This window comes from Brachycentrus maculatus, unplaced genomic scaffold (assembly GCF_059751285.1).
Source record: "Brachycentrus maculatus isolate JH-2025_06_01 unplaced genomic scaffold, ASM5975128v1 h1tg000512l, whole genome shotgun sequence".
Classification (NCBI taxonomy): domain Eukaryota; kingdom Metazoa; phylum Arthropoda; class Insecta; order Trichoptera; family Brachycentridae; genus Brachycentrus; species Brachycentrus maculatus.
In genome coordinates this window covers 499,134-510,212 of record NW_028281258.1, presented here as the reverse complement: position 1 = coordinate 510,212, position 11,079 = coordinate 499,134, and the positions used below count along the sequence as shown (strand labels likewise).

The 11,079-nt window shown below is 35.1% G+C and overlaps 1 protein-coding gene across 1 annotated transcript; it reads right to left on the bottom strand.

Annotated features, from left to right (window-relative positions):
- Positions 1–6,103: 6,103 nt before the first annotated feature.
- On the bottom strand, positions 6,104–9,904 carry LOC148301862 (inactive peptidyl-prolyl cis-trans isomerase shutdown-like). The gene is made up of 4 exons (XM_088272603.1): positions 9,639–9,904; positions 9,232–9,556; positions 8,317–8,516; positions 6,104–7,269 (listed from the first exon to the last, which is right to left on the bottom strand). The coding sequence occupies exons 1-4, from the start codon at positions 9,701–9,703 to the stop codon at positions 6,513–6,515; spliced, it is 1,347 nt and encodes a 448-aa protein (XP_088128729.1). The 5' UTR covers positions 9,704–9,904; the 3' UTR covers positions 6,104–6,512.
- Between the last annotated feature and the right edge of the window lie 1,175 nt (positions 9,905–11,079).

Here is an 11,079-nt window from a genome sequence, read left to right as displayed (position 1 = left end):
AATGAAAAACTTCATACCAACCCGGCGAATACCCACAAAATTATTTTCACTTGTCATTGCAAACTTGGATTCTCACTTTGCAAACCAGTTTGAACAAAAAAAATGAGTCAATGAGTCCATTCGCCAGGAACTACGCTTGGATGCCTTGACTCTGGCCAATATCTGTACCCGACGGATTCTCCAGTTCTTTGGACACGTTGCGCGTGGCAATGAGGATAGCCTGGAACGACTAGTTGTGATCGGTAGCTTGGAGGGAAAGAGAGGGAGAGGAAGATCCCACACGATGGACCGATCAAATTAAGGCAGCAGCAGGCACCTCAGTAGTTGGAGCACTACGTGCAGCGCAGTCAAGGGATAACTGGAGAAGAGTCATTGCTTCTGCAAGGGTCACAACCCTCAGCAATGAGGAATAAGACGGAGAAGAATGTTCATATAAAAATAGTAAACAATAAAAATAGTATAAAAATAGTAAACAAAACTCCTTCAACATGACTTCAGCTTTTAACACTTTGCACTCCTGTTGGATTTACTTACGACCAGTAGTCTACTCTGGGGTTGAAAAAAGTAAACATAATTTCCTTAAAAGATAAAAAAAATATTATTATTTCACTCATTCTTTTAAGACAACCTGTTTCTAGTGTGGGGTAACCAATGTAACGCGATAACATATTAGAACGACATTATTCGAAGAAAGACACTAAACACAATTATTTCAAATTAATATAATTATAATAATTATAATAAAAACCCTTATCCGCACCCCAATGGTGCATAGGGCACTGCTTCATATGAACACAGTGTTATCTTGATCGTTTACACACAAAGGAAAGGTGATCAGCCCTCCGCTTCAGGTACCAGTCCAGGGTAATATTGAATAAATATTACAGTGAAAAAATCACTAATATTTATTTGACCCCCCTGGGAATCGAACCCGGGACCTCCAGAACGGTAGCCGAGCGTGCTGACCATTACACTACAGAGGCGGACAAAATATAATTACTAAACCATTTAAACATGACGAGGAATATATTTCTTCAAAATTTAAAGGTACTTATTTTGTAAAAGAAGCGTCTTTTTTGTTAGAAACATTTGAAATATATTTGCAACGATGTTTTTGTGACCACTCTATTGCGAGTCCGGCCGTTTGGGTCCGAGGTTGTAAATCAATTGTTTATTAGCTCTTTGTATTCCGGGAATATCTATCCTCCAAACAACTCATTGGCTCTAGTTTTGGGTTATTACATGTTACTTACTTGAATATGGCACCGAAAACAACAGATGGGTCGTATCAATAGGCCGAGCAGGCATGTGAAAGAATCTTTCCAGGTACACGGAGTTTTTGAAGAGACAAGTATAAACACTTTTTAGCAAATTAAAAAATATATTAAATAAATATATTTTTTTAACTTTTATTTATATAACTTTACACTATAAATGTATATAACTTAACACTATACTAAATTTAATTACTTATAAAATTTGAATGTATGATATTTTTCAAAACACTCTCCAACGCACATAGCAGGTTTGCTGTCACAAGTTTTACAAAAGTATATGGTCCTTTTTCGTTGTTTTTTATCCGAACACACTATACACCCACAACATTGTTTTTCATTTTGAGGTATTATTATATGTAATTTTCTAACCAATCTTTGTTCTGGATCGAGACAGTGTCTGCCTTTTGTACAGTTTAATCCTCCTCTGTGATTTTCGACTAATTGATTGATAAGTTTGTCAACAAATTCAAGATGTGTCATAACTTTAAAGTTTGTTTGATTTTGTTTTTCCTTATATAAAATGTATGAGTTAACAACGGAAACTTCAAGACCCCAAAAAACATAATTTTCGCCACCATTTCAAATTTTTTCTCAAAAATGGGTAGGTATACTGGTCTGCAGTATCCACACCTCCCATATCGCTCACTCCTTTCAAGAACGTCATAAATCAAAAATCGTCAATTTTGAGCTGTGCATGTTTTCGGAATGCCCTGAAAATGTACTATATCCCAGCAAAAGCGGCATAATTTTAACTTAATATTTACCCGCTCCAGGGCAGAAAGTGATGTTTTTGCATTTTGAAGAAAATGTATTGTTCAACAATTTTTTTTAAATATACTAAATATTTTTCAAATGGAGAAAAAACCTTCAGGTTTTTCCTAAAAAGATCTGTTTGACAGTAAAAAGTTGAATAAGTGGCTTGATATTTATTTTTAAAACATTGTATTATATTTTTAAACTTTAAAAACGTTCTCCTGAAAAATCAAGTTTTTTGATTTATGACGTTCTTGAAAGGAGTGAGCGATATGTTTGGTGTAATTTATAACCATATTCGGTTTTATTATCGTTTCTTCTTGGCCACCTCTCATTATTCTTCTTACTGTTTTATAATCGTTTGAATAGTGATTACAATAATAATAGTGATTATAATGTTACAATTCTCTTGTCCTTCCGAGCAAGAAGCAATTCGTTATTTTTGACACAAGTTATTAATTCACCAGACTTCAATTTTGCATTTTTTATTGGCAATGGGATATGCCAGAAGGCATATCCCAGACTAGAAAGTCGTCATTATTGTGCCTGTTAAATGAGTGTTTAACTTAACCAATTCTTCTCCTAATTGCGGGCTTGTATATAGCCTGTCAATAAACATATGATAGCCTTCAGCTTCAGGAATGGGGATTAGTAAATTGTTGTAAAGGTGCAAAACAATTCTTGATGTAAATGGGTGATCAGGTCTAATTAAGCTATTTGTAGTTACGGCACCATAATATGGAATAAATGAATAAATATAACCAGATCCTGAATCCGCCAAAATGTATATCCTGATTCCACATTTATTTGGTTTGTTTGGATTATAAGTTTTAAAACAAATCCTGCCTTTAAAATTGACTGCAGATTCGTCTACCACTATTTCTTTACGGGGTATCATATCGCTCACTCCTTTCAAGAACGTCATAAATCAAAAAACTTGATTTTTCAGGAGAACGTTTTTAAAGTTTAAAAATATAACACAATGTTTTAAAAGTAAATATCAAGCCACTTATTGAACTTTTTACTGTGCAACAGATCTATTAAGTTAAACCTTTATAGGTTTTCCTCCATTTGAAAAATATTTTGTATATTTAAAATGATAATTAAACAATACCTTTTCTTCAAAATGCAAAAATTTCATTTTCTGCCCTGTAGCGAGTAAATATAAAGTTAAAAATATGATTCTTTTCCTGGGATATAGTAAATTTTCTGGGCATTCCGAAAACATGCACAACTCAAAATTGACAATTTTTGATTTATGACGTTCTTGAAAGGAGTGAGCGATATATTCTCTACATTTATTATCTAAATGTTGCATAAATCCATTTATTTTTTCAACTCTTTTTTCAAGTGTTTCGTTATTATCTGTTTCATTGGATATATTATTAGATTAAAGCCAATATTTTTAGCTTTTTCACTTTATTTTTATTTGACCAGCGACCGGGTTTCGTCGTTACCGACATCATCAGACTGTTAACCTCTGTTTTTGAATTTTATACCCGGAAGACCTTTTTTCTCATCCTCATCAGCAAAAGTTTTCCAGTATAATCCAGTTTCATCAGCATTATAAATCTGCTCGGGTGTTCAGTTTCAATGAATGATTGAAATTTTGAGGAGAATTCTGTTACGAATGTTCCATCAGCGCTTAGTTTTTCGCCCTGAATAGAAATTTGTCGGATGCCATGTCTCTGTTTATATTTCTCAACTAGTTGCATAATTACCGCCAAATGAAAATCTGCAAGAGATTTTTTTATACCTGTCACTCGGGTGTACAAAACAAATGAATTCAATAAATATAGGCCAAGTATGTGAAAAAATTCTTTTTCATACTATTTTATGGTCTTACGATAAACTGCTCAGCAATAAAATGCCTAGCATCATGTCGCCTTTGTCGATGGTTCCCGTAGATTTATTATAATCAATGACACAGGCAGGCTTGCGAATGGGTTGTTTAGTTTGGTGGTTACTTTAAATGAGTTATCAAGCAAGTTATTAAGCTATGTACATCCCTTTTATTACAACATTTTAATGCTAAAAGGGGACCGCGGCTTTTCGACTCAAATTCGCCTTTTTTAGTTTTTTTCAATTTTGCCATTTCCTTGAGGTAATTTTTACCGTCCTGCAGGCATTGGTTTTTTTCCGAATGTAAAAAATTGAATAACTTTGGACTCGAGTACCAATTGTCACACCATAAAATGTGTCACACAATAATCAGTTAGGAATATGGTCATAACAGTGCCAGTTATTCCCAAGTTCTGCTCATCTATAATTTCTGTGCCTTCTCTGCAGTAAATTATGAAATCAAGAATGTATCCAGTTTTCACATAACACAAAACAAACATTTTGATTCCAAGGCGATGTCGTTTTTATGAAATAATATACTTCTTCAAAATTAGCCTACCGTTGAAAACAACTATGCTTTCATCTATACGTAGGTCTTTATATAAGGTATCACAGACTCTTTCAATGGTTTTAGGGTGTGATTTAAAATTAACCTTATTTTATAAAGACAATCTATGGAAGGCGAATTTGAAAATGTAAATTTGGAATAAAAATTGATATCGATCTTGATATCTCTACTCATGATCTGGCCAAAAATAGGGGAACTTCGAAATATATTTGTACTCCACTACTGTTCAATAGTCAAGCGTTGGTTTCTTGTCAGAAGCATGGTTATTGCAAAAAATATATACATTTCTTCTATACTTGTGTCTTTCCACTTATGATTTTGTGACTTACCAAATTTCCTTTGAATTGAGGAGAAAACTATGGTAGTTGTGCTTTTCTTGGACAAATTCATTCATAATCGAGTGATTCCTTCCTTCCTCCTTCATCTTGTTGTAGGCCTTGTGGCCTGTTTTTAAGAGGAATTATCCTCCTGCGATGTCGATTCCCAGGTTTCGACCCATCTCTTTGGTGTTCTTCCCGCGAGTCATCTACCATGGGGTTGGCCGTACAGTGCGATGTGGGGGAGTCTGGATGGTTTCATTCTACTTCCATGCGCATACCATTCTCTCCTTCGTTGCATTCCCCATCTAACGACATCATCGATCTCGCATATTTCCCCGATCTTGGCGTTTCTTATTCTATCTCGAAGACTCCTGCCTGATATGCTTCTTAGAGTCTTCACTTTTGACACTCTAAGCGCATTTTTTTTGCAACGGTGTCCGCTCTACTTTCAATTCCATACGTCATGATGGGTCGGACACAAGTTTTGTAAATCTTGATTTTGCTGACGATCTTCATCTCAGGATTTTTCCATATAGCATTTTTCAGGCATCCTGAGATGGCTGCAGCCTTGTGCACCTGCCCCATCACTTCGCATCGCAGATCCGTTTGACCACACAGGTCCACACCCAGGTATTTAAACTTTTCCACCTGCTCTACTAAGACGCCATCCACAGTCACCCTACATCCCACTGGGATCCGAGAGAACACCATGCTCTTAGTCTTTGTAGCAGATATAGTCATCGTGTGATTCAATAAATGTTTTTATAAAAGCACTTCCTGTTCAATTTTCATTAAATTGTACATTACTGTATCGATTCGCCGGATCGAAAATCATCAAATTCATGTACTAGTATAATATGAGGACCAGACATCCAAGAGTGTAACACTTCTGCACTTACAGAGTCATTCGCTTGAGTCTCTGCATCTGAAATTTCCGAAGGTTCAAACCCATCCTCGGTCTTTTCATAATCAGAATCAAAAAAGTCTAATATATTTTCAATATCATCATCTTTCAAACTACGGGCCATTTTTTATCCGAAAAATCAAATGAATTAAGAACTAAAAACTTTTTGTGAATGATTCCTAATCATTTTTGAAAACGTATGTAAAACACGAAAATAAACACGCACTTAAGTAATATATAACAAAGATAGATTAAAAAATTATAAATATATTGAAATTAATAAAATATATAGTGAAGTCAACGACCGAGTTTTATAACACGGTAAAACGTTAAAAAAAACATGTGCAATTGGCACATAATTATCACAATAAGGTCACTCGCGGATAAAGTAACATTAAATTCGTTAGACGAAACATGAAAAATTAAAAAAAAAATATTATTGATATCAAAAGTAAAGGAATGAAGTTGAATTTTTTGTAATAATTTAATAATACGAGCAAACAAACAAAACAACGAATGTTATCGGCGCTGATCCCAAGTATTACGTTTGATTTACTTGGCGCGCGCAAGCGCAGATAGCAAATTAGTACTAACACCATCCGTTGACAAAATTGTAAACTATTTTGAGAAATTCTTGTAGATGTCAGCATCGTGATAGTTCTACAAATGTCCAAGTGAGTATTTTTGACAAAAGAGCGCTGTAATATCGGCAGTCAAGTTGCCGCATCGAGTGTTGATACGGCCGCGGGTGAGTATGGACTTGCCGCATCAACAGTTGATACGTTAGCATGCATAGGGTCTACATACTTTAAAAGCGCAACTGCGCTTATTGGAATACACAGATATTTTTACTCATCTACGTCATTACTTAGTTGAATCTTTGATACAGCAGTTACAATATCATTATTTTCATTACAGAATAGTTTGTGTGCACTGGCTACTCGTTTGACTTCATCAGACTCCATCTTAGTAAGGCCGACAGGCAAGTTGGCGGTGATAATATCAGCATCCTCCAGTAGCGATTTGCAAAACTCATCGACAGCGCTTGAAAATTCTCCAGAGGGCTCATCCGAATCTAATTTCTTCTCTCTGTATACTTTGAAGGAGTTTGTCAGTGGCCGCATCAGTGTATCTAACCGATCCTTTTGTATATTTTTCTTTTCTTTTAAAATGTCAATTTCCTTCTTTATGAAAGGGCAGCTAGGATCTAATTTTTGGGCGGCTCGAAGTCTTCTTTCGGCGCCCTGGTAACTACCTATCATGCGTAGCGCTCTTCCATTATGGAGTAAAGCCTTACTGCTATTCCACAACTTGCCCATATAATTCAAATCGTTGCACATACAACACGCTTTGAGAGGCAATTTCATTTTGTTGTAACAAATGGCCAAGTTTAGATACAATTTTCCAAGAAATTTTTGCTGCTTGGCCTCCTCCGCTTCATCTTTCAACCTACAAAACTCTAGGTAGCTTACGGCCGACGCGAACGATTTAGCGGCATACTTAAATTCCTGGTTTTTGAAAAACATTTTTCCCGTCAAATGGAGCGCAACAGCCTTCTCATAAATAACATTGAAACAAGTGTCCTCGTAATCACACAAGTCAGACCTGAAAAAATATATAATTTATATGAAATTTACCATTTTTGTTACGATTATTTAAGTAACACATTGCAAATATTTATTACTGACTGTCAATAGATACTGTAGTAGTTTACACAAAGTGTAATGATATCAAATGAGCTGCAGGACGGCATGCGAGCATTTAAAGCGACAAAATCATGCAGAGTTTGAGGAATACCAATACCGCGTGTGATTTTCATACAACCATTTAATATTAAGACAGTATTAAGTGGGGTTTTAATGGTTTTTTTTTTCTAGTATATATAAACTGAAGTTTTCAAAGTCCTTTGTAGCAGGAAAATGCATAAAGTAGAAAACCTACCTACATTATATCGTGGGTGTACTGGCAAAAAATGTTAACTCGAAAATGTACAATTTCGACTTGATGCAAATTATAAAGTTTTCAACGTTCTATAAACTATGAATTTATTTAACATGAAAATATGCAATTTTGACGTAAAGATGCATATTATAAAGTTTTCATCGTTCGATAAACTGGCAAAATACAAAGTAGATTTGGTTTGAAATGTCATATTAATGTGGTTTTAAAAGTAAATTCAACATTGAATTTAATAGCGGGTATTTTATTCAGGCTAAAAGCTTTCAATAGCAGGGATTATTATAACAGAAATTTTAGAGTTAAAGTTTTTTGCCTGTTTATAATATTTTAGGTTTTGGTGTGCCGTAGAATTCTAAGAAAAATTTTGGAATGACGTAGGTGAGAAAAGGTTGCGGAGCACTGATGTAAATTACTGTTCGATTACTGATCTGTATATAATAAAATTGAGGGAGAGGAAGATCCCCCACACGATGGACCAATCAAATTAAGGCAGCAGCAGGCACCTCAGTGGTTGGAGCGCTACGTGCAGCGCAGTCAAGGGTAACTGGAGAAGAGTCATTGCTTCTGTGAGGGTCACAACCCTCAGCAATGAGGAATAAGATGGAGAAGAAATATAATAAAATATTTGATCAGAATCCGTTTGTATGATACGAAGCAAAATACTTGATAGATAGTTATCTCTGATACACTTACCTATCTTCTAGGGCGGGAACTAATCCGACAACTAGAATATTGAATAAACAGTCAGCCTTCGCAGGTATCAAGTCGGGGCATCCCAAAACACCGTACATGAGTTTGTAGGAAATTAAAAATCGAGAATATTCTCCGACCTTCATGGTTTTCAGAGCCATGTCCAGCCCGGGAAGCTGCCCCCCATCACCGATCCGCAGAATCTAAAAACAAGACAAAATTAATGGAAAACATATATTATAAAACATGTATTATCGTTGTCTCTACTTGATATGAAACATCTATCGTTCCTTTTTATATCAAAGAAGATGGAAGTCTGAGCATCCCAGGGTTTATGAAGTTGAGACAACTATAATACAGTGGAACCTCTCATAACAAGTAATTCGCATAATGAGTTACAGAAAAAGAAGTCCCTTTTTTCACGACATTCACTTGTGAGCCGGCTCACAATTGTTGGCAATGGGACTTGGGTCCCGGGACTTCCACGCCAGTTAAAACTAAAAATGCTTCGCTTAACGAATAAGATTCCGGAACGAATTATGCTCGTTATGAGAGGTTCCACTGTATTTACACATTTCGTACAGGTGTTTTTTACGCCTGCAGACCGCTTGCGACGGGATTTGATAATTGTGTACATATAGTTAAGACCTTAATGAAATTGGTATATAATATTCATATAAAAACGTTAAATATGTACTTCCTTCTTTTCTGACTTTGAAAATATCAACCGCAAATACTTTCTGAAATATTACATAGACACACAAAATCTGAAATTCACATATACATTTTGAAGGCATGTTTGCCATCATAATGCAGAATTTTGTGTAAGAACTAATTTTACTATTGGGAATTTGACATTATATCCGGGCTGTTGCTAGGTGAAATTAAATTAATTATTAGGTGGTAGGAATAACTTACCATGGTCTTAGAGTCAACTGTACAAGTAAAAGGCTCCATCGCTCCTTCGCAAAATCCACTAAGACGAACTTTTATAGAAGATGACTCATCAACCGATGTTCCTTCGCTTGGAATAATTAGAGATTTCCTCAGCAGATCACCTTCACCGACTGGAGTCATCTCAGACCACAACTTGGCAAAAGGTTTCTGAACCCATTCTTCCATATCTTTATATCCGAAGAAAATAGGGTCTTCGGAATCGGAGTGACCACCCTCGATCATTTCAAGTTGGTACAAAAACTCTGTATCTGTTTCGAATTGCGCCGTTCCGTTCATTCTCATATTTCTGAAAGAATAAAGAATTTATTTTATAATCAACATGACATTTCGTCGAAATACAAATATTAGTCGAATGTTTATTTACTAACTCGATTTCTATACCATTCTTCAAAAGTACACTAGGTTTGAAATCTAAATCATCCGCCGAAGCCATGTTTAATATATATGTGGTATAAAATAACAAAAGCCCCCCTTTCTGAACCAATTCACCGATAAATAAATTAAGTGTTATCAAAATAGTCACGATTTGTTCCACACACTACTCCTTTATATGTTTGATTCAAAGTTTCAAAGCCAACAAAACAAAAAAGAACAACAAGGACACGCCGGAAATTACTATAGAGAAATTGACAAACCTGAAATGTCAAAAACGTTTCTATGATGACGATAAATTATACATTTTATTTAGAAATTTCAATGCGTCGATAGAAAAAAAATGTAGACGTAAATTTTTAATTATTTGTTTTCATCAAAAACATATTCACAATAATGTGTCTTCAATGGATTTTCCCGTGCCGATGGCACATTTTATATGTAGGGGCATATAAAGAAAATAATATTTTTAGCAGCGATTGTTTTTCCCTAGAATTTTCTCTCATAAACTACATGAAATTAAAGTACAGTGGAACCTCTTGTAACGAGCACCTCTCATAAAACGAGTAATTCGCATTACGAGCAAAAAAGGGAAAAAGTTGCTCCCACGAAACAAACAATGTATTTTTTTTAAATATATTTAAAAAGTATTTATCAATGACTTATATTGTTTTCTTAATACATTTCGAAAAAATCCTCCAAGGAACCGCGTTAACGAGCGATGTTCCGTATAACGAGTAACAGAGGAAGGGCAAGTCCCTTTTTCACGACATTCACTTGTGAACCGGGACTTTCGTGGCTTGGGAAGGAGGTTTGCCAAAATGATCCTCACTTCTGCAATATCATGGGACTCGAAGTGGATAACGACGATATTAAACAACACTTGTGAAAGAGTACAGCCAAGAGCTGACCACCGAAGAGCTTATGGAGTTGCATCGTGTTTCACAGCAAGAAATTATGGAGAAGAGTTTGTTAATGGAGGAGGAAGAAGTAGCAGAGCAACAATCTTCTAGCACAATACGAGAAATGCTGAAAGCATGGGAAACTGTTGCATCGTACATTAAGAAGCGTCACCCTAATAAGGAAGTGGTTATTCGTGCTACAAATTCATTCAATGATAATGCTGTGACACATTTTCGCCAAACTTTGAAGCGTTGTCAAAAAAAAAATCTCTTAAATCAGTTTTCTAGTTAAAAGGGATTAATTATTTGCCACAAATTCATGTTTTTATTCACTTTTTTTTTAAAAATAAATTATATTCCAAGTTTTTACACTCCTTAACAATTTAAAAGTAATTTTATTTTTTTTAACTTTTCAAAAAATACACATAAAAATGAGTTTTCTTTCGGCCTGGAACGCATTATCGTATTTTACATTGATTTGTATAGGAAAAAATGTTTCGCTTAACGAGTAAGATGCTGGAACGAATTAAATTCG

Excerpts from the sequence above, each read along its gene's own strand:
- LOC148301862 (XM_088272603.1), bottom strand. The coding sequence starts at position 9,703 with ATGGCTTCGGCGGATGATTTAGATTTCAAACCTAGTGTACTTTTGAAG. Across the intron at positions 9,557-9,638 it reads AAGAATGGTATAGAAATCGA|AAATATGAGAATGAACGGAA; the intron begins GTTAGTAAATAA and ends TTATTCTTTCAG. Across the intron at positions 8,517-9,231 it reads CAGTTGACTCTAAGACCATG|ATTCTGCGGATCGGTGATGG; the intron begins GTAAGTTATTCC and ends TCTTGTTTTTAG.